Source organism: Cinclus cinclus, chromosome 10, assembly GCF_963662255.1.
Source record: "Cinclus cinclus chromosome 10, bCinCin1.1, whole genome shotgun sequence".
Taxonomy (NCBI): Eukaryota; Metazoa; Chordata; class Aves; order Passeriformes; family Cinclidae; genus Cinclus; species Cinclus cinclus.
Window position 1 is genome coordinate 22,618,282 of NC_085055.1, and position 27,300 is coordinate 22,645,581.

The window sequence follows — 27,300 nt, forward strand, 5'->3', positions numbered from 1 at the left end:
AACAGCAAAAAAATAAGCCATATTTTAATTTGGCAAGTGGGAAGAGGAATTAGAGAAGTCATTGTTATTCCATGACTCAAAAGTCAGTAAGCAGAACCTGGTTAGACTGTCCCCACACTGGAGGATTAAACTTACATGAGGCCCTAAAAAACAGCATTGAAAGAATTCTGCTTTGAGAGTGGTCTGAGACTAAGAAAACACTATCCATGATTCCCCTTTCCAGTTTTATGAACACAGCTTGTTCATTTAAAGTAAGGGCTGCAGAACAGGCACCCTGCCAAAAGACAATGTGCACTGTCTCATAATTAATTCAGACCCGTAGTCAGAAATTTTCACAGCTCTGGAAGAGAGCCCCATCCTGTTCCCACTTAAATCAGTTCTAGTGACTTCATTGGAAGCAGGCTGATGCCCATTACCTCTTGATAAAAGCAAGTAAAAATAACCGAAATAATACAGATAGAGTAAGTCTGTATGCTTTTTCTGGGTCAGTATTTCACATAGCAACAAACAAAACAAAATCACCCCCTTGTCGCATTCCCATTAATGACTTATCATTTGCAGGGTCTGAACTTTGTGCAGATTTATGAAGGAGTATTTAAATTTTTCTTCCTTTGTTTGGTAGTATGTAGGATAGGATTTTCATGTGCTGTTAACACACTGTACTGATGGTGGGTTGAGGGGTAGTGGTGTAAGCAGACAGGATAACATGTGAATGCAGGTTTGAGTCTATGGTTGGCTTTTAACTTGTTTTGGGACCTGTCTGGGAAACAAACTTGGGAGTTTTGTGTATGAATTATGAATTCCCTATCGTTTTTGTGACGAAGCTGCATATGTATATGTGATGCATTTCCCAGGCCACAGTCCATTTGCTTTAATGTTTCTCATCCTCTGACTGGTTTTCTTTCTTTCTTTTTTTTTTTTTTTAATTTTTTTTTAATGGTGCTCTACTTACTGGCAGTGGCTGCCAGCTGAAATGTTGCGACTGCCTGTGTACTCAGATCCCAGCCTGACAGGATGGCCCATCCTCAATTTAGTCACCATTATCAGTTATTGACAAACAATGCAATTCCCATCCCACCTCCCCCATAAAAGAAAACCTCTGTTTCCTTGTTTTATTTCAATTATGCATGTTTAGATCATTACAGTCAGGGGATTAACAGATTTTAAAAATCCTACTTCTGCCATTTGTATTAAAATTGTGAGGATAAGAAACATTCTTCTGTATTTGGCCTTATGAGTGGGGTAACTCCATTTGTGCATTTTTTATCTCTGCATGAGAATGTTGACCATTTTTTATTTTTATGTATTTATTTTTCTTTTTTTAAGAATCTCATCGGTCTTGTAAGAAACAGTAAAAAGACCCTATGCTTAAGGAAGCAATCTATCTTCTGTTTTACAGACTTGTTTTTAAATAAAATATTTTTTGTTGTTTTGTTTTTTTTGGTTTTTTTTTTTTTTTTTTTTGTGATTTTACTTCCACGATCTCTTATACGGAAACCCTAGAATATCATTAATATAAAAGTCTGCTTAGGCTACCACTTCTCTATAATATGGCTCATGTAGTCCTCAGTGGGCAAACGTCCTTGCTCTTCGGTCTCTTCCTTGGGAAGCGCCTCGTTGGACCGGTGGAGAAGCCTCTCCTCCCGGTTCTTTATCCTCTGCTCCATCCTCTCCAGCTGCCGTTTGTACTGGTAGCGCTGTTGGAAGAGGTCCTTTGCATAGTCATAGAGCTGCATGTCCAAGTCATTGAGCTCCTCGATCCGGCGGATGGTGTCGTTGTCCACCTCCACCCCGCCCGCCCGCGTGCTGTTGTACTGCATGAAGGGCCGGATGAACTTCAGGTTAAAAGTCCTCTCAAACAGGTACTGAGTCTTTCTCTGGAACTCTGTCAGGCCGAAGAAGGCCATGTCTTTGAGGTTTTTTTTGGCGCTCTCCAGCAGGATCTGCGCTCGCTTGTTCTCCGGGATGAAGGACATGTTGTAGCAACCCACCAAGCTCAAGTCGGCCAACATCCTCACCTGGCGGTTGTTGGCCAAATTATAGGGACAATCCATGAACTCCTGCAGAGTGCAGCCCGACCAGTCCGTGCCCTCGTAGCACGAGGGCAGCTCTTCAGGAGTTGGTGTCCTGCCATCACACATGTGCAAGGAGGTCTTCCACGTAGCTCCTCGTTGGACATGACGCCACTCGCTGAGATAACGAGATACAGGGTCTCTCAGCAGCGTGATGTAGTAAAATTTTCTACAAGAAGAAGAGAAAACAGAATAAATATTCTGCTAGTAATGGGACAGATGCTTGGCAAGAAGAGATCTACTGCAGACAGTGAACAACTGGGAGTAAATCAACATTACATCGTCCATTCCACCATACTCGTGGGTTATTTTTTTCTTGCAACATCTCATACAAAGCAGTTTGTGCAAGATTAGACCCGTGTTTCTCCATCTCATTTTAGCCTTGCCAAGTAGCAGCACCTTCCACCAGGATGTCCATTCCCAGCAACAGACTACAAAGTCAGAACAAATCACCAGGACTGAACCTGTTTATTGACTTCAGAGAGCAACTGTGGCTCCTGGTACTGCCTGGCCTTTCCCACCAAGCACTGTGTGCCTGCTGTGCCAGCCAGGAGCTGCTCTGAAGGACAGCTCAGCAGCCTCTGTGCTTGTCAGCTGGGCCTATCACTTCCACTCCATGCAGATGCTGACCAGGACACCCACTGCTTGACTGATCCGTCTGCCAAGCTGAAATCTGGGAGCCTGCGGTGAGTAGCAGGACAAAACCACAGGAACGTAAATGAAAAACAATGGGAAATCAGGAATGCAATATGCTTTGCAGAAAAAGAGGGCTGAGATGACAACCAGAAATAGCAGCAATAGTTTATTCTCATTTCAGTCAACCTTGTTTTAAATCAAACAAACTTCAGACACACTTCTGGCGTGAGAATTTCCCTTCTATTTAGAAGGGAAAAGCGAGACAAGCAGGAAGAACACACATAATGACATGGGGCATCCTTGCTGTTCTAAGAATAGTGAAGTCCCCAACAATACAAGCTGTCCCTAGAACTGAAAACATGACAGCTATGACAGTCTCTAACAGACACCCTCTGTCTTCAGCCCATAAAGTTCTGGGACTGAAGAGATGGCAGTCTGCAATGAGGGAAATGAGTCTTTTCTTCACCAACTGCCAGCAGTGTGGGAATGAAGTGCCTTTGTGTTTCCAGAAGGAGGAAATACCTTCTCTAGCTCCTAAAGCTCTCGGAAGGAGGAAACACCTTTTCCAGCTCCTAAAGCTGGCACGTGCTTGCAGGGCGTGGGGCTGTGTGACACTGTGCACACCTGGCTTTGGCAGGGAACACACACGTGCAGCTGGAAGTGTTTCACACAGGGGTGGTGGAGGATTTATCTCCCCATCAGAAATGCACCTTCTGAATGCTGCTCATTGCCCTGCCAGCACTGCTCAGGAACACTGAATGGAATGGCCATTGAGATGGCAGTTTTTTGAGGAAAAAAGTAGTAGAAGTATTCTGTTCGGGCTAATTTTAGCAGATCTGTGTTTTCCCAGCTGTACCTTCAGTACTATTCCTCCTAGTAGTAACTTAAATTTCTGCAATAAGAGCTATATAATTTTAAAATAATACATCAAAGCCATTTCCCAGGAAGTCTCATGTTAAGTAATGTTTGCTTTCCTAATTCATTATAAACTTGCTGAAGGGCTGTTCCAAAGCAGTCAATTTTTCCCAACAATGGCAATAGGAGTCCACTCCAGCTCCAATTCCTCTCCTGCTTTCTGCCTTTATAACTACGGCTGGTAGAGACATTTGTTATTTTTGGAAACTATTCCATCTCTCTTCTATGGCAAAAGTATCTCTCTGACTAATAATACTGTCCAGTACTGTCTGTGTACAGGGAGAGGGGAGAAAAAGGGGAGCAGACACTTTCCTTCAGTCTACCTCTTTTTCATTCCTTTACCTTGGAGCCTGCATTGATTCCAGTACCCTGACTGAAAGGCAGCCATAATTCATACAGGCTGAGCTAAGAAACCTCCAATAGATGGGATAAAATAGGGCAGTGGAAAGAAAAGGAAAGCAGTGATGAATGCCAGATGTTCCATGACAGACATTGGTGCTAAACACTATCAGCAGTTTTTGACTTGTGAACTCCAGTGGACTTTTTATTTTCACCAATGTAATCCAAAGGTCGCATTTTTCACTGAGCAGGTCAAAGCCATTTATTATTTTGTGGCTACAGAAGCAACTACAGGGTTGCTTCTCCCTGATCCCTAGGATCAGGGACACATTTGTATGTGAGGTATACCCACAGACAAAGCAGGAGCTGATTCCTGTCCAAACATGCCACCTACACAGGTATGGATAGGGAAAAAAGGGAAGAATTAGTATCTGCATTTGGCAGACAGGGGAGCCACAAATGTTAAATGATGTGCATAAAATCAAACAGAAGTGTCAGAGCTGGCACGAATCTGACTCTGGCAAGCCTGAGTCCAGCTTATCTTTCTCTTTCTGTCTCTGTTTAAACTTTAGGAGACTGTTAGTAAATCAGATTAATAAATAACATTCAAAGCTTGTAGAGTCCATTGAAACAGAGACATTGAACAGGACATGGATTGGGAAAAGTTTAAAGAGCAGGTACTGCTTTCTTCACACCTGCACTGTAAGAGCTATTACCTTAGTGGAGGTAAATATTTTACCATGAGTGATCTTTCTGAAAGATCCATCTCAATGAATAGAAAGCACAGGAAAGTTACAATTATTGAAATTGTACTGAATCAAATTTGTTCCTTTCCAGGTCTGTCACACAGGAAAGTGAAGGAAAGAGCTTGTCTTCTAACTCAGAAATCAGATTTATCTTTGGAAACTGAAACCAGGCCCCTGGAAGTAGTTAAGGAAGCTGCCCCAATGGGGCATAAATAAAATAAAATAAAATAAAATAACCCTAAACCCCAAAACTAAACAGAGACTTTAAAGCAAAATAATAATTTCAACTGCCTAAGTTGAGATGCACCATTGACACAGTGAAAGTTATGCTCCCATGTTTGTATTTAGCTTTCTAGAAAGGCATTAGTTTCCAAGGAGCAGATTTCCCTCAGACCTCAGTACACCTTCCAAGAGACTGACACCTCAGGAGCCAGAGAGGTGAGCCACTTGGATATTAGAGGCACCCAAGGCACATAAGACACTGAAGTTTCTGTTCTTGTCCTTTAAGTTTAGAGAAGAATCAGGTAACTGTAAAGCATCATCAATTAGCAGGCAGAAAGCTGGGGGAATCTTTTCCAGCATGGCTGAAAACACAGGCAATGCCACTTGTCAACAGTGGCTTGAAATTCACGAGGAACCACATGACTAGTACTTTTTGTTCTTTGTCATCAGAGATAAAATAAACCCATAAACCCCATGCAGCTGTGAGTGCCCTTCATTCAGCATGGTGTCCCAGACAGCCACTTAATTTTAGAGTTCCTAAAGGCTCATTTCAGAAGTGTGGTCTTCTCCTAGCCCAGATGGTTCCACTCAATGCTGCCTCATAAAAAGCCCAAGCAGCCCTAGTTTGGTCATGCAGTGTCATATCTCACTGGCCTTTCTGCACTTAACAAGCTTGAGCAAGACAAATGGACACTGGAATCAGTAAGATTTTTCTTCCCACATGAAGCTGAGCAGAACAGCATTGCTGCTCCTGGAGGCTCCCCTTCTACACACCCATGGATGGGGCTGTGATCCCCAAGGGCACAAAGACAAGCAGAAGACAAAGCCACATCTCTGCCTTTTCTTGCATTACTGCTCCTGGCAGTCCCAACATGAAAATCCACCTGAAGCTCTCTGAGGTGTTTGCAGAGCTGACACTCAGACCTGCGTCCAAGGAAAGAACCCCGAGCATATTTATTAAACAGAATAGAATAAAAGAATGCTTTCGATCAAAAACCCTGTACCTGAACTGAAGTTTCAGGAAGAACAAAATCCAATATTAGAAAGGAAGGCCAATCTTGTGGCCATAATATACAAATGAATTCAGGAAACTTCACTTTAAGTGCCCATTCTGTGAAAATTAGCCTGCTTGCCCCAGACAAATCCCTCTCTCCCTGCCTCCGTTTCCCTTGTGTGAAGGGCTGACAATGTCTCCTTTGTCTGTTTTGGAAATTCAAAACACAACATCTTTTGGAGCCGGAGCCCTCTCCTTTGTGTGATTATGCAAAGCCCCTGTTTCAGCATGGATTGAGGTCAGAGGACAATGGTTAACTGGAGGCATATTTTCATGACACAGGCGTCAGAGGCACCACTGCCCTATAGGATTCCCACCCAGACCTCTCCTTCCCATTCTCACACAGCAGCACAAAGCAGCCTTAGTTTTGCCAGCAGAGTTCTGAGGTGATTTTTTTCAGCAGGGCCATGCTGCAAATGCAGTCACTGAGCAGCTTGGGGTTAAAAATAACCCTTTCTTTGCGTGGCTGAAGCTGCCATTTAGCAATATTCTGTCTAAATTCCTGTCAGCAGGTTCCTCAGCTAATGAAGGGGAAATGAAACCCTTCTTCCTCTAAAAACTCAATTCCTTCTTTTTAGCTGATAACCAGTCAAGATAATTCTGGTAAAGAGACAGGTTCTAAATATGATGCTATAATTTCTCTTCAGTTCATTTCTACTCTTTTCTACATGCCAGGGAATCCTTCTTACTGCTGCTGGTCTCTGAATTCTGCCAAGAACTGCTTATCTGACTGTGCAATTCCCTACTCTTTCCTGTGCTTAAATGATTCCTCCCACATGGCCATTTTTTTTATTTTTTTAATTTTTAATTTTTACAGGTTCCTTACTGAGCTTTCAAGCATTCCTCCCAGGAAAAGCAAAATATGTAACAAGTCCTTTCTGGCTACTGTGGTGGCCTTCCATCAGATAAAGAACAAAATACAGCTAGCCACTTGCAATCATAGATGCTTCATCTGCCTGCCACGAGGGGGAAGGGGAAGGAAGCTGCATGGGTCAGCTTCAGCCACATAACCCCAATCTGTCAAAGCAACATTCCTCCAGGCTACAATTTTTTCTACTGTTAAAAAAAAATAAATTAAAAAAATCATTCTATATCTTTGCTGAATTAACTGAGTTGGGGGGGGGGGGGGTCTGTCATCTTGCAATAATGAGGAGCACTGTGTTTTGTTTAAAGATGTGGTAATGTCAAATTTGTGGCTGATTTAAAGCATCCTTGTAAGTCAAGCCCACGTACTGTGCACTCCACAAATCCCTGGTGAGGGTCCTTATTCCATTTATGCTGGCTCTCACTGTAAGTAGTTTATCACTGAAACAACCACTGATTTTGCCTGCCAGCAGTGCAATGCACTCGTGCACCTTCCCTGCTCTCAGTCTGCAGGGACCAAGGGAAACAGAACCAGAGCACTCAGCACCCCCATTGCAGTCACCTAAACCCTCACTGGGCTGGAGCACTGAAGGGGATTGCCAGATAAGGCTTATCTCCACTGAAAATGAGCACAGTGTATCCTTAAGGAACAGGCCCTGCAAGGAATTACAGGTAAGTAATAAGTTCAGGTGAGTCAGGTGTCTCTAATGATGGATAACCTGAGAATGTGGCACGTGAAGGTTTATAAAGAATTGGTATTTTCATTAGAAAGTCATACTAAACGTTACCTACACATAGCAGGTGTACGAAGAACAGTTTCCCCCTTCTGCACAGACAATAAACTTCTGCTACGATGGCAAACTCTGGGTGACCCTCCAGCCCCCACTTGCTTCAGTAAAAGCTGCCTCCTGGCTTATTTACCAAACCCTACCATACCTACCACTTTTAAAGCCCAAACTTGCAAAGACTTCACATATTTCCCTGTTTTCCTCTACAGTCAGATTTCCTGCATAACAAGCACATTCTCAGTTAGAGATTGGAATTTAATATATGTACAATGATTGCTTCCTCTGGTAGCAAATAGCCCTAATTTTCTTCAGTCTATTTCCTCTCATCTGTTGTTCATTTAGGCTCTTCCTGCACTTCACACACAATAAACTCTTCAGTCCTTTAAAAGTCATAGAAACAGAAAGAAAACCCCAAACAAACAAACAAAACAAACCTATGTTTAAATAAAGATTGCAACACAAAACCCCCAAAAGCCAAGAAATAACAGCAAACCCAATCCTCCAGCTCTCAGGCTGGGTCAACACCTACACCAGTGATTTTCTTTGCCAGCAAAGGAGGGGGTGGCAGTGCTCAATTTGGGAACCAGGTTTGTTTTGCATAATTGTGTTTGCTTTGCCTGATGGTGTCTGCTCTTGGGACTTGGGTGTATTTAAAGAGAGGGCATTTGGAAATGCAACAACCCTCACACAGGCTCTGCTCACCCTCCAGATCCTCACTCTGGGAGTCATCCTGGGGGCTGATTTCACCGTGGGCCACTTCAGAGCCAGCCCTGAAGCAATGCTCAGGCTGCTCCAGGAGGTTGAGGCAGATGAGAAGAGCCACACCTCTCTCTTTTCACCCATGTATTTCATGAAATGTGGGCAGTTTGGAATGGTTTGCAGTCCTGGTGATGCAGCCTGTCCTCACGGTGTGATGGTACCACTTGCTGTGAAATATGTATTTTCAAGTTTATCTGCTCTTTGTACACAGGCTTTTGTTGCATTTTTATTTTCCATCCACCTGTGTCAAACTCCATACTCTATTAGTTTAGCTAAATACTATGATTTTTCTGTATGTACTAGGCTTGCATTAAGCAGAAGCAAAGCTGATTGTGGAGCGTAAATAATCTCCAACATGTCATTCTGAGCTTATTTAAAATACTGTAGTGCTAGAATTCAGAGAAAAGGGAAAATTTTACGTGAGCTCCTGTGTGTTGTACCTGTGTGCACCAAACACCACGGCTGTGAGCAAGCATAACAAAATCTGACAGCAGAAAAGGAGACTAAAGAGCAAGCAAGCAGCTGAGGCATTTCATGAGAGAAACACCCACCCCTCCATCCACTCAAAACAATCTTGAACAAGAGCTCCCTTCTGGTGTTCACAAGGCTGAGTCACGGCTTAAAAACACCAGAGACAGTCAAACACAACTGCAAGGCCTTCTCCAGACTGGGGGTGAAGAGAGCTGAAGACATGATACCCAGGAAAAGGTCAATCTGTGTGCTTGATCCAGCCACGCTGCAGCAGTACAGCCCTGATTTTGGGATGTGGAGGAGCAGCGATGCTGAGTGCCTGCAGCACAGTGTGAGCTGTCTCTATTTAAAGCTGACCTACAAAGAAAGGTAGATCTGCAAAGCAGGAGTTAGAATTGTATTGTGTGCATGTTCCTGTAACACAGATACTCCTCCTGAAATATACTGGTAAAGGCAGCAGGGCTGGAGGGGAGGCACAGAGGATGTAAGTCAGCCCCAAGGGCAGGGGGATGAGACCTGGTTTGTCACTAGGCTGGGAGGGCACATGGAGCCTTGTCACCCCTGTTGGGAGTGGCAGAGTGACCCAGGCTGTTCCACCCTGGTTGATATGTATGGTAATACAAGGGAGCATTTTCTGTCTGCAGTCAAATGGAGCATCAAGGGAGCCATGGCTGGGCATTCATTTCACTGAAACCATCAGAAATGGGGCACTTTCAGGACCTCTATCTCCATTTATCTCCATAAATGAAATTAAGTGCACTTCTACCTCAGATCTCAGTGCTGTGCAATGCTGGTACTCACTGTGTTCATACTACACTGCTACACACTCAGCCCCAGTTCAGATTTGTTGGCAATGTATTCATTTAGGCTTTTACCCAGGAAGAAAGTGTGGTTCTATCATCCTCGTGTCTCACAACTTTTTTATATCCAATTAGCAGAATAGACACAGATCGTGAGTTTTAACAACATCTCTGCTTTTCATAAAAAATGCACTGCTGTGTAAGCACCAGAATTTCCTGTTGAACTGTCTCTTTGCAAACAAGTTAATCTAAAAAAAGATACATGGCATGCTATGAACCTTAGGAGCGAACCGCCAGCTCATTTTTCAAAATGACAGATATGATGAAAATTGGACAAAAGCTTGGAAAAAACCATGGGGGTCAGGGTGAAGGGAGCAAATGGGGGTGGAGAGAAAGGCATTCCAGAGACCTCTGGAGCCTTGGGCTCCTCTAGGACCCATTAAAAGCTTATGTTACTCACACCATTTATAAACAAGCGCTTTCTTTTGCCATCATAACTTTCCTCATACAAGGAACTTAGGAAGTGTTGACTGCTGTCTTCTACTGAAGGGAGGCACCAAAAATGACAGCATGCTACAAATCAAATTCCTTTGATTTAGTACCTTTCTCGAGTTTTGGGAGGACTGTTGTGATTCCTAAGTGACCTCAGCAAACCCCCTAATCAATAGCACATTGGAATGCTGACAGATGGCAGAGGGAAGTTTCAGTGCCAGAGGGATTACATCAGTGCTGGCAGGGAACAGATGGCAGGAAGGTGGACTGCAACCTGTGCTTATTCTTCGCATTCCTTTGCTTCTATTATTGCCCCTGCTGTCAGCAAGGTAGGAGGTTTCAGGAGGGAAAAACATGGTTGTTCTCTGAAAGAAAAGAATTGACTCACTTCACTTACTGCTTCTGTCACAGAGACTTTCAGTTACATTGATTTTGGCATTATAAAACATAGAGAAGTCAGTAACACACTGCACCCATATTTACTATAAAATATTTGCTAGAAGGGTTCTATATACCTTTTTTTTTTTTTTTTTTTGACTATCTTCCTGTGTGTGGTCACATTAGAACTAAGCTAGTAACAAATTAGTCCCTGAAGAGCAATGACACATTTGCAGTGAGACACTGAACTTTTCGTCTCTGGGTCAGAGATCAAAGTCCACTGGACATGTAGCATAGGATAGCAGTTTTCACCCCACCAACAGATAAGTGGAAAGCATTTGGGGCCTCATTCCAGCTCCAGGGAATAAGTGCTGTCCCCTAACACACTCCAGTGCAGGCTGCCAAGTCAGGGAGCTTTCTGCTGTGTCAATGGGGTTGAGCTGCACTGGTTCTACACAGAGATCTGTGGAGCTTCATGCCTTGTCCTGGGAACAGAGAGAAGCCAGGCATTTAGCCTCCCCATGTGTCAAGATGGATGCAATGAATAAAACAAGTGAGCACTTTAATAAAGCATTATTTCTGCATCTGATGCCTACACACTTCAGGACACAGAAGAAAGAACGACCAGGATATTGCCAAACAGAAAAAAGAAAACCAGAAGCAGGTTGATACAGAGCAAAGGCAAAGCTGAAGTAACTATGCAGTACGTAAAGATATTTATTTGAAACAGCTGTAAATAAAGCAGATAGGCTAGAATTTGCATTTTCTTTGGAACTGCAAGTCAGCTTCTCTGGTGAATCACAGGAGCTCCACTGGCTGTAAGATTCAAAGAAGATTCAAGGAAAATGTAACAGCATGAGAGACAGGAAATATGGCTCCTTGAAGGAGATTAAGTTATAAAGAAACTATAGAGGAAGAATAAGGGAGCAAGAGTCCTCACAGGAGCAGATATTGATTGCTTATAGAGGACAAGCAAATTCCTTGGCAAAGGGAGGCAATATTTGTGTCAGGCAGCTGCAGCACAGCACCCCTGAGCTGCTCATTGATCAGTCCTGTTCCAATCAAAAATTGATGGACAGCCACTTTTACTGACCTTAGTGGGAAGATTCTGCAAACAGAATCGAGATGCAGAGGATTTTTAAACTGGACTGCCACGTCCTGAACATACAAGTAAACACTCTAACTTTCAGCCAGCCAGGGAACATCCAGAAACAAGGCATTCCAAGGAAGAAAACACAAACAGCAGCAGAACCCATCTCTGAAAGCAAGCCCAGTGCAAGGACTGGATTCCAAGGAGCTCTGCAAGCCACACATGGCAGCCAGGAAAAGGAAACAAAGCAATCAGCGTGAGCTGCATCCTGCCACACACCTCACAGCATCACCTAGGGGACTGCTCCTAATTCCATTTACCCAGCTCCTTCTTAAAATCGGTGCTGGGGGAGGTTCCCACATGGTTTTGTTTCTTGTGAATAGTCATACTAGTGGCTTACAAAAAGTACCCAACCTCCCTCTCCTCCCTTGCTCAGGAACAGCAGATGCTGTTAAGCAGCAAAAGATAATCCTCAAGAAAGCAGAGCTACTACTCAGTCACTTTAACATTTAAGGTCACTTGGAGTTGCCACTGTCTTACACTATTTTCCTAATTAATTGCACTGGAATGCACTTAAGTAAGCCCCAGATCAAAGAATCATATGCAGAGATTGAAATAAATCCTGTCTGTGTTGCTAATGCCTTGGAAATGGAGGACTTGCTAAGCATTCAAAATCCTGGGTTCTATGGCTCCAAACTACAGATAGTGTGAGATGCTTTCAAAAGAACAGATTTAAGGATGAAAAGGAAAAATTGTCTCGTAAAAGACAATTAAACAAAGGCAATTGTTCAACTAATTTAGTGTGAAGTTTGTCTATTTTAAGTTCCTTATTCTTCTCTTTCCTATCACCAGAAATCACAGTTCAGGAGTGCCAATTTTCATTACAGCAAAGCTTTTTCATCATTACAGATTTTTTTAAATGGGCTTTAATGAAGGGTTGAAATCTTTTCAAAGTTAATGATAAATAAAAATGACTGGGGCTGCATGTGTTACCAGTTGGTGCAATAAATCACTGTCTCTTCCTGCATGAGTCTCTTTCTCATGATCTAAAATAACATCAAAAAGCTTTGATTGATTTACAGTTTAGTAACCCAGCCATCATCGTCCATAATTCTGCAATAAACCACACCACTTAATGTAGCTGTTACAGATGTTCAGAAGTTCACTCCCTGCCTTTCAGGAGGAGATACTGGCACAGCAGCTGCAGACACCAAGATTAGCTGGGGAAGAAAAATTTGTCTTCGGCACAAGAAAACATCCCATTTTCCTCTAACAATAGCCTGTCTTTAAAGCTGAAAGACATGCTGCCAACCTTGATACATCCAGTTTCAATTATTAAACACCAAATATCTATATGCACACACCCACCCCCCTGCCAGCTGGCAGGAGTAACAAGCTGCCTGGCTTCTGTCTGAAACACAACATTTCCTGGGAAATCAAGACATAACTAAAAGCTGTGTGTAACAAACCCATCAAAGGGTGTGCAGTGAACAGCAGCTGATCTCAGGTCCTGCCAGCATCGAGAAGCCCAAGCTGTAGAGCACTCTGCACGTGGCACTGCCTCCAGCCAGTCCCATGGAAATAATTCCTGGGATTTTGCTCTTAAAATCACCCCCAGAGCCAGGCTGGGCAGGAGGCGCTCAGCCCCATGGAGAGAGGGATGCTCATTATGTTCTCTGTGCCCTGCCCCACAGCACCATGGGCATCATTATTCATTTTTCACAAATTATTGATCTGAAAACAGTAGGTTGATTCTCGGTCTGAACTGCTTTTGCTTGAGCCTGAAAACAATGCAGCATTAGCTGGCCTGCAATTCACACTTTTGTTAAAACCGCATCCTAAAGAAAAGGAGGATATGCAACATGCAAAGCACAAAGTGTGGGTATTTTATCCCAAACAGCACGAGTGCTCCCTGCCAGCCTCAGCAGCCACTGTTCATTTATAGCAGGCATACAGATATACCCAACAGGAATTGTCAAAATGATGGTCTAGCTACAGAAACAATTTCTCTAAGTGAATCACCATGCTGAGGAAGCTAACAAAGACTGCAAAATTCATTAGCTGAGCAGTGCTGGAAAGGGCTGCTCCAAATCCATCACTGGTTTGTCCTGACCAGCCAGCATCCTGTCTCTGACAATGACCTGTCCCTGGTGCTGCTCAGAGAGCTGCAAGAACAGCAAGGCTATTTCTAATAACAGGAATCCTCTTGCTTCCCCTCAGTTGCACTCATGGGAAGCACAAATCAGCCTCATGGTGTGGGACTTCAGATGGACATCTGAGTCTACAAAACTTCAGCAGCCTCAGGATTTCTCTGCTGGGTCATTCCTCAGACCTGTGCATTGTGAGGCTGAGAGAATTGTGGAATATCAAGTGGGTGTTTCACAGGGGCAGCACCCCTGCACTGTGAAGAAGGGATGTTTTGCCCTGACAAACCCTGGGCTCTTCTGAGGATGCTTAATGAATTCCTTACCCTGTGGTTAGCAGGAGCACTTGTGAATACCACAAAAGCAGCAATGTGTTGAACGTGACTTTAAAAATCTGATTTTTGATTAACAGATCCTTGAAATACTTTAATTTTTTTTTAAAATGCGGGCCAACATTATTCCATGTGAGGGACTCCAGAGGTGTTCCAGCTGGCTGAAAGGTGCTGCAGGCAACTTTAATTATGTGCTTAAAACGTATGCTGGCATCTCCCAAAGCACTGCTTTCTATTTGGGAAAACCTTGTGCCCAAAGAAAGCCACAGGGAGTGCACAGTGGGACTATTCCTGCTGCTGCTGCAGCCTGGGGATGCCCTACAGGGCAGGGCAGGGCAGGGCAGGGGGAACCCCGGCTGTGCCCCGTTCCCACTAGATGGCACCGGGCTGCCATGGAATGGCTCTGGCGGGGAGGGATGGCTCCTCTCACCAACACTGCCCTCCTCCTGGGGTTTGCCATGTCTTACACTGCCAGACCACAGGTGTCATTTAGCTGCTGGGAATCGGTCAGTGGGGCTGTTTCCCTCTCCACAGCGGCACTGGAGGCAGCGATGCCCGTGCGCAGTCACCTGGCTGGGTACCACTCGCATCCTCTGCTGCCATGAGCCAGCACAAGAGCATCCTCCTGAGGCAACCCTCTGCTCACAAAGCCTTCCTCCCTCCCTCCCGGAGGCTCTGACAGCACCTGCCCCGGGTATTTACATTTCCAGTGTCACAGCTATTCTCTGCTCCCAGCAGTGCTGCTCCCGCAGTGATGTGGCGCTGGAACACGCAGCACTGGGCTTTGCCTTGGGAGATTGCAATTCTGCACCTGCTGAGCCTTTTGCTTTACTCTCTGCTTTGGGCTCCACTGAGAAACACCACCTTTAAAAAAATTTGCATAGGCATTTTGTCCCTTATAAGCTTAGGTTACACGGAAGAGTTTTGCTGGCATAGCTCTACTGTGAGAAGTAAATAATAAAAGAACATTACCAGCCAAATAGCAATGCCAGCAAAAAAAGTTGTGGGTAGCAATATCTATGTGGTTGTGGGCATGGCTTATTCTGTCTGGGGAAATGGGCAAATTACGGAGCAGAGGATCCTTGCCAGTGTGAGTTCCTTCCCAAAAAAGGGTTTATCAGCACAGCTCCACTGAAATAACCACAGTTTGAATGAAGGCATGCACTTAGTCTCCCTGTAAAAACAATTATCATGGAGAGAAACTTTCTTGTGCTTGGTAAATTTTGAAGTAAGTGTGTGGCAATCCACATCCCTGGAGCATGCTGTGCTAAGCCTCTGCCCACTGGGATCTGCTGGGCTGGGGCCATTAGCTCTTTCAGAAACTCTGGCAAACTGCTGAGCTTGGAGAGGCTTTCAGATACCACCAACCTGGGGTGAATGAGAGCTGGTGATCTTGTTATATGAGGCTCCATATCCTACAGCTCCGAGTCATTCAATCCCCTGCCTGTCTCTTCACATAATAATTTATCTTTTCTTTGAATATTTTGCCAATGGGAGCTGGAAGGTAGCAGGCCCACTGCAATCCGTTTCTTTCAATACTCTGGGGGATCTCAGCTTGGTGTATTGCATTTTTTTCATCCTAAAGAGAGGATGTGAGCAAAAGCAAGAGATCTGGGAAGTTTTCAGCATCATGGAACTGCCAGCACTGCTTCCTTTGCCTGCTCCATTTAACCTGGTGATGTTTTTTATTATCAGTTAGCCCAAACACTAGAAACACTCTCAGTCACTGGTGGGACACAAATATTAGGCTTCAAACTTCCCTTGTTTATCTTTCCTAAAGCTGGGCTGATGCTTGTGTATCCTGTTATCCCAGTCAGCCTAGAGACAAGTGCCAGAGCTGGCATGAAAGGTATGTATCAGAGGTAAATTCCTCCCATGCTCGGGCTTGGTGTACCTGTTACTGCATGTGTGTGTGCTCCTTATGCCAGACACAACAAAGGGAGAAGCAGCTGTGGAGAGGGACAGAAGGGGGGACTACTAATGCAGAAAATTAATAGTGAAATAGTGAATACAGTGAAGATTCATAACGTTCATTCTGGGAAGACAAGGTGTACCTTCTGGAGAATTCTGCAAAGGGAGGAACAGTAGTGGCAGATTTGAAAATGATTAGGAAAAGAAAAAAAAAGGAAAAAGAAATCCAATCACATCCTCTATATTTAAAAATTAAAAAGACTACCAGATGCAATTACATTCATGATTAAAAGATCTAACAGAAGCATATTTAAATTCATTAACTTCGTCCACACTTTCCTACCTCAGGAGACCAGCTGCTCCTGGAATACAGGGCACCAAAATACAAACTACATCTTGCTTGCATTTGATCAAAACCTTTCCAAAGTTCCAGTGATCTGGCTGTTAACATCTCTTAGGTGATAATTAGGCTCTTGGGGCAGCAGACATTGTTTGGGAAAGAAAGTGCACAGTGGAAACACAAGTAATGGAGCTTCCTGCCTGTTGAGGCATCAGTTATTCCACTGTATAAAAAAAAGACACCAAGGGCAAAATGAGGCCATTTTCAAACAGAGCCTCATTTTTGCCTATGTATAGCAGCAATCAGCAGATGCTTTACCTCTGTGTAAACTGTTTACTTTAGGTTTTGCTCATTTCTTGCAACATATGTTTTAAGCAAGAGATTTCAGCCCTTGCACACTGCGGCTCACAAGCACGGCTCTCCTCTGGAAAGCAGATGCTGCATGGTTTTTCCATCATTCCTTGGCAGACGTTTGGTAGCAGGTACCAGCTGGGGCTGAGCAGGTACTTCTCCCAATTCCTGTTCTCTCAAGTCCTCTCTGCTCAGGGGTTGCTCCAGGTTGCACCTCTGGATGAGGTGCAGGGCATTTTCAGAGATACCATAAAGAGCCTCATGGGATGATGCCTGTTATCAAACCACGCACAGGTTTGTCTGTCTGTCCCAGGAGAACACTAAATTAACAGCAGAGGCACTGACTTACTTCCTTTCTGTTGCTGCCATGGAACCCATTTCCCTCTGATGGGACAGGAAGAGGCTTAATTAAAGACAACTGGGAATTTCTGTTTATGGTTGCATCTGACAGGTATCTGTCCTTCTCAAATCTCCCTCCAGGTGCTATGCCTGGTTTTGGTCTCCTCCATCCTGCAAAGCTCACCTCTCCTCTGGATAATGATCCTTCCTTCTCAAGAGATCCTTTAAACATTTTGGACAGCTGGAGTCTCTGCTGTCCTTCCTGCACAGCCAAGCACAAGAACATGAAAGGACAGAACTGCTCTTTCAGACAGGACAGCCATGCCTGAGTCTGAACTGTCACTTCAGACATTTTCAGGACCCACTTCAGGATTTTCCTCTTGTGAGTTAGTTATGCTGCGTGGCAGAGACCTCTGCACCGTGGAAGGGCTTGCTCCCCTTCCTCTGGGAAGTAGGGAGTGCCCCTGGGAATTTGCAGCATTGCTGAAGAACTGTAATCCACCCTGAAACCAGCAGATTCAGTCTCCAGTCTTTGATGTCATGTGGACATCAGTTCCTCACTGTCTGCAAATGTGCCTGAAGCACCCAGCACCTTCCCACATGGCCAAGGCAGCCCTGACCATGTGCAAGGAGCAGGAACAGTTTCCTGCTGTCTGTGTCTCTTCGTTCCAGTGAAGGCAGTGGAGTGTCCAGCAGTGCAATGTCCCACTCAACTTTAGACCTCCTTTGCCACAGAAGGACTGAAGAGAACTATTTCTTTTTGCCTCAAAAGCCAATAGAAGGCAGCTGACCTGCCTTGAAAAAAGTTTGAAACCCAAGGACGATTCAGGTATCAAAATCAGAGCTTCAGAATGTTCCCTTTTGGAGTGCTAGCCTGGAAGTATGCCACAGGTGAGAGCATGGAGGGGAGAGCTCCTGAGGGGATGGAGGAAGACATTCCTCCAAGACTGACCACATCACTCTGTGAACAAGCACATAGGGACAGAATTAATCAAAGAAAGTGTAACCTTAACCAAAAGCAAGGAAATAGTGGAAAAAAACATAGGGGAAAGCATGAGAAGCTGCAGACACTCAAACTCAGCTTTAAATTCTAAAACTGTTTCTGGTAATTCAACTCCAAACATGTGCTTCTGGATGTTTTTCTACCTCCTAAGTCTCAAATCTTTGTTCTGACACAGAGGAACTCCATTTTTTTCTTGTTATTTATGGGAACATGCATCATGCATATTACAGTGTGTTTCGAATGCACAGGAAAATTCCCCTTATTGCTGTATTTTTTGGGACAAGCCTTCATTCTGCTCCACAAGTCCAGAAAGTGCATGCTCAAGTCCATTACAATGTGAGATCACTTTCCTGAATGGGAGCCTGGAATTCAACCTGAGCTGAAGTTACTTACAGCAAAACTCCAACATATTTCATGCAATACCTGTGCTGTGCATGTAACCTTGAAAAGAATGATGATTTATTTTGTGAGGAATTTACATGAAAACATGAGTGTTTTTAACTCTTTCTAGAGCATTCAGCATCAGAGAAAATGGAGATTATTTCCACAGAAGAGCAAAATGCCTGTCATCTCCATGAACACACAGAACTTTACAGATGAGGTTTCTGGTGGCACTGAGAGGAATTGGGTGCCAAAGTTCCACACCCAGCATTGTGTCTCAATCTCATCATCAAGAAGCCTCTTATAAGGCTGCTATGAGCCTTGAGATAGGGAACTGAAAAAGATGGATGGCAGATTTATGAATCACATTCCCAATTTTTTTAACCCAAAGAATCCTCAATGCCTTTTGCTACCCTTTCCCCTCACAAGAATGTTACTGATTATCCTTGACAACTGATAGCTCCATATAAGCTTTCATCTGTCCCCAGTGAATACACTGGATTTTCTTTAACCACAAACTCTCATCTGTCTAAGCCTTCAGGAGTAGCAAAATGTTCTGGGAGAAAAACTCAGAATGATCCAGACAACAGGATGGGGAGGACAAGGAAGGAAGACAAGAAAAGAGGAGCTTGAGCTGAATTGTGATTATATTAGTTAAATTTAAATTAGATTAGATTAGATTTGTTAGATTAAATTTGCAAAACTATTTAAAACATTATCAGCCTTGAGTGAATCATCAGGTCAGTCTGGTGGTAAAACAAAGGGCTTCCCTTCTGAAGAGGGGAAATTAAAAATATTAGATATTTTCACTTTTAACACTAGTTTGTGCAGGAGGGGATAGGTTAGGCTGCAAATGACTCTCTTCAGGGTGAATATTTGGGTGAGGTTAGCTACATATGTCATCATCCAAAAGCTTTATTTTTAAAACTGTATTTACTATAATCTGACCTTTACTTTTTCTTTCTGTGGATAAGGTTTCCACGGGTCTTACTTAAAAACTGCACCGACTCCAAAGCGAGGAACTGTGATGATGAATTTTTCAAACGATTACCATGAACACAGGTGAATTACAAACACACCCAGCCTTTGTGCAGGCTGAAAGCTGAACACCTCAGAGGTCAGTTGTCACTTTTCATTGAATGAACATGCCCATAACTCTGACAGAGGAATTACTGGCATTACCAATGTTTTTCTGGGCACCAGGGCTGACCTCTCTTCTCCTTCCTGTGCTTGGCCTCTTGCACTCAGCTCAAGCTTTTCCTGCCACCATTGGTTTGCTGAAACCTTTCTCCCTGACTTAAGTCACAGCTAGTCTGTCCATTCCTCTGCCAAGTTTTCATTCCATTAGGGCACAATCCAAAGCTCACTGAACTCAGAGGAAAGATCTGTGTTCGCTCTTAGGGATTTTGGTTCATACTTCACCTGCCTGCCTGCCAAATGCTTTCCTTGAAGACAAAGCAAATGCTGTGTGTGAGTTCTCTTAGGAAAGAGTGACAGCTGCCAGGGGAGGAGGACACATGAGGAAACATGTGGAGAGAAGCCTGTGAAGAAACGCAGCCTGCAGATGACCCATGCTGGGAGCAGCAGTGACAAGAGCAGAGGAAAAGAGAAAACCAGTAAAAACTGTGGAAGAGGGTCAGACAAAAATGATTTCACCATTACACATCATACAAATTGATCCTACAGTTATAACACTTGATCCTGCCCTTTTATACCCAAACCCTTATTTAGAAGAATAATCTCTAGGTAAAGTAGGAACTTGGATCTCCATGTTATTTTAGGGCTAGGCCTTTTTCAGAAAGGGACAGCTAGGACCCCAGCAGGGTCCACTGTCCTGCAAAAAGGGCAGGAATTTTTAACTGAGAACACAAGGACCCTTTCCAGTCCATGTTAAAAGAAATCTTTTGAAAATCAGTTGGAGCTACTTTGTTTTCTGTAACCCTTAGGCTATGTCTGCACCATCAGATCCAGGAACTCTTATCCAGGTGGGATAACCAGTTTGTTCAGAGGTGCCCCAGCCAGGTACCCTGTTAGCAGGACAAAGGGATCAGGGTATAAGGAATTGCCACAAATCACACATATCTCATCCCCTGGACAGAAGCAGTGTCAAACATCCTTTGGAAGGACAATTTAAAGGAAAAAAAAATATATTGTCAAGCCTTGTTTAAGGAGCCAAACACCGTTTTCTCCCCAGAATGATGTCTTACCACAATGTCAACCTTCAGTGTCCAGTTGGTCACCTGGGACTCTGCTGATCTCATTGCCTTTGGCAGAAGCACTGCAGTCTCCCAGCTGTTCAGCAGCACCAAGAAAACCACACTTTCCCCTTGCTAATTCACTAAGAAGCTAAAAGGTAGAGAGTAAAAGCCTTAGCAGAAACTTCTCTCTGTTCAGCCTGTGCTCTCCCATGGAAGCAGCAGTCTGTCAATCCATTCTTGTGGCATTTTCTGGCTGTGATTCCCAGCTGTCCACATGTACATGCAAAGTGGGTTTTACACTCTTTGTGGCTAATGGTTATAAAGGCCAAAAATTCATGAATTGCCAGAGTCATGCATTCAGAAAATTTGACTCAGGCCCCTGGAAAACCACTGGATTGGCTGAAAAATTCCACCACATTAAGCTGAGCTCATTCTGCTTAACTGCAAGTACTCTGGCAGGGGAGCCCAGGATCCTACCAGCTCCAAGTCATTCACTCCAGTAACTCCAGGAAAGCTGTGGGATGAATTCTCTGCCAAAGCTCCTTCCTCCCAACAGCAATGCCTCTGCTCACCAGTGAGCAGTCTCAATTTCTGTTAGTTGTGGCCCAGTTCTGCTCTATTTTGGGACTTCTAGAAGCTGTTAAAAACTAATATCCTCTCACTCCCTCCTTCTAGAAACTCATTTATCACTCTGCCTCCAGCACAGCTACAGTTCTCTCTCTCAGCTGACAATTTCTCTCCTATGGTATGAATTTGGGGTGACCCTAAGGGGTTGTAAGCACATGGGTGCAGTGGACCAGATTACACAGTGGCAGGGAAAACCTTAAACAACTGGGATTGCTAGGCAGGGGGGAATTGTGCTAATTGGAAGGAAAAGGAACAGTAAACAGCTACAAACAAAAATGCAGAGGTCCTCAAGCAGAAGACTCCCCCCCCCCCATCCCCAGCAGTGGCAGAGCTCCCTGTGGTCTCTGACTCCTTGGAACAGAGCTATGAAATGCACTAATTCAGTGATAAATTCACTCTCAGAGTGTGTTCACTGTCATGCCTGCTGACTTGCAGATGTATCTCATGATAAGTATTTTTAAAGATAAGCAAATGCTAACTACAAGTAAGATCTGGAACTAAGAACAGGCACCTGGACAGGGAGCTAGTACAGGACAAAAGGAAGCTTTTCAAAACCATCCAACTAATTAGAGTAGGTTATTTCTGCATGTCAGCTAAAGTGACTGAGCTCTCCCATAAACAGCTCAACCAAGATACCTATTTACCTGTGTGCATGAGCACAAGGAGAAGCTTGGAGAGCCTCTTGCAGGGCCACTGCTTTCTAAGGTAGGATTCCAGTGAAGCAAACTGATTTCCCTCCCAATCTAACAGGGGCTTTTTCTCACTACCAGCACGAATCCCCATTCACTGATAACCCAGTGGCTCAAAATGTCATGGAGACAATTGCTCACAGGACTGTCATTAGGTATAAAACATTTGAATGCCTGAAACTCAGTCAATCACCAGCCTGCTCTGCCTCCAAGCACCAGGGCATGTCCATGGCTGTAGGCAGGAAGGGCTAGAGGTAGGAATGCCTCTGAACACAAATCTGCCTTATGCCAGTAGTAACTGGCAGCAGTACAAAGGCTGGTTTAAGTTTACAAGCTGTCAGGGGTACCTGTGGGCCAAAAAAGCACCAGGGGAACAGTGGCAGAGTGCAGAGAGACCCACTCCAGCTCCCTGAAAGTGCTAAACACAGACTCCAGGATGCAACAGGGCTCCCCTCTGCTGAGATGGAAACTCAGGGATCCATTGCACTGCTCTAAATTCCCCTTCCTAGCACCCATGAGAGTCCCAGTGAGCAGCATGAGACTGGTGTCTGCACCTGGAAGGGCATTGGAGGGTGCAAAACTCTGCAGCCCACCAGGTGCTGGACCATGGCGTGATGGAGAACACACTGACCACACCACAGACACCTCGGAGCCTCCCAGCCCATTCAAGACAATCAAGATTCCTTCTGCTTCTTGTTCACATTCTCACGCACAAAAAGCAAACAGACAAAGCCAAATTTTCCCTGCTTCTCATGTCATTACGGAAATTTTCCTTGCAGCTCACTAAATTTGTTCTCTCTCAGGTATGAGCACTCCCAGAAGCAGGTTGCCAGCAGCAAATTAGACAAGCTAAATTACTGGAAGTTTACCAAAGGAAAAGGAAATAAAGACTTCAAACACCTTCTAGATTTTTCTCTCCCTCAAATCAGTAGCTTGTTTATCCAAATAATAATAAAGCAGGCAGAAGGAAGTAATTAATGTCAAGCACAATTCTTTCCTGTTACTTTGAGGTACTAAAATCAAAACCAGAAAACCTGACCTTGAAACAACATACACACAAAAACACAAGAAAACTTTTATACGTATGATTTTCTAATTTGGGAATGTCCATGCACTATGTGAGCTGCTCAGCAAATTGAGCCAGGAAATACATTAACAGAAAGCTAATTTAGGGCAAACCTACTTTACCTCATGCTTGAAACTGCTCCACAAGGTTATTTCTCTGCAGCAAGGCAGAACAGTTTGGAGAGGAGGATGAGTGTGACAAGGAGAAGAGAGGAGATTTGCACTGCGGGTTTCTGGCTAAAATGGAAGGGAAGCTATTTCTGGTGAAGTGGACTCTCCCACACACATGGTTAATGGATAACTTGTGTAAGAAAAATATCTCCATCCCAAGGCAGACCCAATTATGTTCTGCATTAACTGAAACATATGGGAACATTTCAGTATAAACAAAACCTGCACTGTATGAGCTTTTTTCTATGAGCTTTCCAGTTCATTTAACCCTTGATATGATGCACATTCAGAACAGCCTTAGATTACTGGTGTAACGCTCTACTAAGTACATTTTGGCTCAGATAATGCAGATAATCTCCCAGCCTTTGCGGGACTGAGGGACTGCTTGGGGCTTTCAATCCCCTTCTTTGTGCCAATTCTGCAGCTGAAGGAGGTGGATGTTACAGTGGGCTTCCTGAGAGCACCAGGTTGAGCAAAAGGCAATGTTTTGAATAGAAAGATGGCAGCACCATGAAACCATCCATGAGAAAAATGTTATTCACATCAGCCTGATCTCCCAAATGGCTTGTCTGCTTCTCGAAATGCTGCCACTGGGTAATTCCTACATTCTCCTTCCCTTTCAGGACTGTGCCCTTTCACCTTCCAACTCTCTGCTGGTTACAAGAGTGAACACCAGGAGTCGTGGTGAATCAAGACGACTCAAGCCTGTGCTGAAGTGCACCTCGTGCACCTCTGGGGTTCCAGAACAGTGAGTCATTTGCTTGCCTTTTCATCTCCTTTCTCTCCTTGCCAAGACCTGCCCTGCTGAAATTATCAGCTGCTCCATCACCTTTTTCATCAGGTAAATGAGGAGCTATCAAGATTTAGACAATTGTCTTATGTTAACTAGTCAACTTATACTTCAATGCTAATGTTTACTATGTCAACTAGTTTGCTTTTCTCTTTGAGAGCTCACTGACATTAAATCAGTAAATGCACATCCAACCTCTCATATCCTCATGACTGCTAAACCAAGCAAACACCAGCAGCTTGGGTATAGCTCTAATGAAAAGATTTACTTTTATATTTTCATACAATGTGTGTGGCAGGAAAGAAGACTCAACAACCAAAGCAAAAAGGTCCTTCTGCCGTGGAAAACAAGGGGGATGAGATATCTCTTCAGTATCAAGTGACACACTGATGTTCATTTTCTGACCAAATCACTGTGAAACCAGGAACCTGTCCATCTCACTGTCATTCCTAGAAAGCAAAACCACAAAAGATTATCGCAATTTTCACTTCTGACTTACAGGGGTCGTTGGGTTTCTACAACTTTGCCTTTCCTTGAATTCAGCATGTATTATTGAAATAATCTTATTTCAATTGAACAATTGTCAGCAGTGCTCAACCTAGTACAATCCAGTGAGTTTTCTACAATCTTCAGCCCGTGTTTGTCCAGCTTCATCTGTCTTTAGTCAATTAGTCCACTGCCAGCCTGCTGTTCCCTTTCCAGACTGCAAATCAATGGCCCCTTAAGATTTTGGGTTGAACCCAACAAATTGTGCTCTACAAGCTTCTTCTGGGGGCCTGGTTTCCAGTCTTTTCCTTTCACATAATTTCCCAAGGAATCCTCCCCTATTTATTTTCTGCCTTCTCCAACTGTGGGTACCAGAGCTGAAGAGGGTGAGTGAATGCTACACCCAGAGCTGCAGGGATGTAGTCACAGTTCCTGGGTGGACACTTGTGGTTTACCTATAGCACCTCTCAAGAGGAGACCCATGGCTCCAGACCCCACTAATATCCCCTGGCCCCCTTCAGATGTTGTTAGGATAAGTGTCACGCTGCTGTCTGGGTATAAAAAGTGTTCATAAACCGATCCCATCTCAGCACACAGATTGACCTTCTCAGAAAGAGTATAAGTGAAGCAACCATAATGATGGAAATACTGACAGGGATATTCTGGACACATTTCACATTCTGCTACGCAGAGAAACAAGGACCTGAAATTGCTCAGGACTGAAAATGAGATGTTGCAGCATTTGGCTTCTGGATCAGGAATTCTAATCAGATGGAGGAGGGTAATGAACAAAACCTCATTATCATCTAGCAGCCACTAATGTGTGTCAGGAACTAGATGAATACAGGACTTTTCTGACTAGCAGTGGCATCTCCTATTTTATCAAGAGCTATGTTTATAAGAAGGTCTGGAAAAATGAGCCAAAATTCTGAAACCAAGTATTCCTTAGGTACAAAATTCTGGCAAATTGGCAAGTGTGGGGCGGCAACTTTTATTTTTAAAGTCACTTGCTCATAAACCAGATTAGAAAAAAACAGTGTGGGGAAGCAGTTAATGCTTAGTTGTCTGTGTGTAAATCATTTACTTGCCAGTCCAGAGGGCAAACACTCAGCGTGGAGGCCACGAGCAGCAGTTTCCCCCAAACCCATGGAGGGGCAGGTGTGACACTGAGTCAGCTGGGAGGTGCAGCACAGGAAGCTCCTGAGGAAACCTGGGGCACAGCCTCTGGTGCTGCTCCAGGTCAGGAAGTGCAGCAGCCCCCAGGCTTTTGCAACCATCAGCTTTGATAATTTTAATTTGGCTGGCTGGGAGGAGGGAAGGTCAGTACACTGCTGTCCCCCAAGCTACAGTCTCATAAAGATAACTGCACTCTCAGAGAGGACTTTCACTCCATAAACAAATGTTCTTGTCAAAGCTCTGTGACACAAAGGAGTGTGCCCATTTTCCCTCCAAGTGTGGACTGCTCTGGCAGTGCTGTGACACAGGCCAAGTCCCCTTCTCTCTCCCCTTGTGCTCTGCACTCACTGTTTCACTGCCTGAGAGGTTTTCACCATTTTTTTCCTAAATGTGTTTTTCTCTTTGGCTGTTTTTTCCTTCCTACATGAAGTGCAAGCCCAGTAATATTGAAGAAGATGACAACTGTCAGACCTACAGTGTTCAAGACAATGAAAATGCTGATGAAATTATTCTCCTTGTCCCCGATCTCCACTGCTGTCAGTTGTGGTCCTTTTTACACAGTTTGAGTTCACTTTCAAATGTGTCATCTTGGCTAAGGCAGGCTCTTTGGGCTCAGAATCACACCCAGACACCTTAAATCCTTGCATGCTAGAGCAGACTGCTGCTATGGAGAAGCCTTGACAGTTTACAGACAGAATTCCCCAAGTCCCACAGACACCCTTTGCACAAGGGTTAAGAGAGGAAGGGACTGTGCATTTCACTGCTCTGTCACATTTGGCAGCAATGACAAACCAAGAGAAAGAGAGTCAGGAAAGCCCCTGGGCATGAGTCCCGTTGCAAAATTTGCAGCAGAGGATGGCAATCGGAGAGAGAGTTTATGTGTCCTGTATAACTCTGCTGGAGCACTGGGAAGAGGAGCAGAACTCTTTCTAGGTATCAAAAATATTTTAAGAACCATCTCATAACCTTTTCTCTACACCAGTTAAACTTTCCTTGATGACCTTCTCCACTCCAGTCTGAAGCGTGGTGTAAATCACAGACATAAAATCACACAGAGTTCTGCATGAGCAAGCATTTCCACAACAAGTACAACTCCCTCCCTAGGTAACTGGGGATATTAAGAAGTTAAATCCTTCAAACCACTGTTGCGAACAGCAGCACTTGTAACCCCAGACTGGAATAATCTTGGACTCTGATCTACTCAAGCATCCTTGTCTAATAACTGCCTCAGGCTGTCAGGCTGAAAACCATGGAAAATAAAGCAGCATCACAATACAGAAAAAAAATTTTACTTGTGTCACTCCTGGGTAAGATCCTGCTCACCTTGAGCTGCCAGGTCAAACAGGCAGGTACAAAGAGCTGGGGGTATGGATAGCACCAGAGAAAGCAACCAGCAGTTGGTCTCTGAATGAAAACAATTCCTGCTCTCAGCACTTTTGTTTCAGAGTGTCACACCTGCCCTGTAAGCTGTGCTCCCCTGCTCAGTGGGGTGGGCTTGGCTGGAGGTGGGAGTCTGGCTCTGCCAGCCTTCACATCTACACTTACAGCCTGCTTCTGAGAAAAATGTACAGGATTCTTTTCTAGAGTATGCACAGGAAATCCCTGGATGGTGACATTTGGAAATGGGCTCAGGAGAGCCTGTTCTCTGCAGGTCTTGGAGCACACAGCCCT

At 44.2% G+C, this 27,300-nt stretch overlaps 1 protein-coding gene across 1 annotated transcript in view; it reads right to left on the reverse strand.

The window, feature by feature from the left end:
- Positions 1–492: 492 nt before the first annotated feature.
- The window catches only part of HS6ST1 (heparan sulfate 6-O-sulfotransferase 1), a 180,027-nt gene continuing 153,219 nt past the window's right edge, over positions 493–27,300 (reverse strand). The window contains exon 2 of the mRNA XM_062498997.1: positions 493–2,241. Within this exon, the coding sequence (XP_062354981.1) occupies positions 1,533–2,241 (709 nt within the window). The 3' untranslated portion in view covers positions 493–1,532. The remainder of the gene's footprint in view (positions 2,242–27,300) is intronic.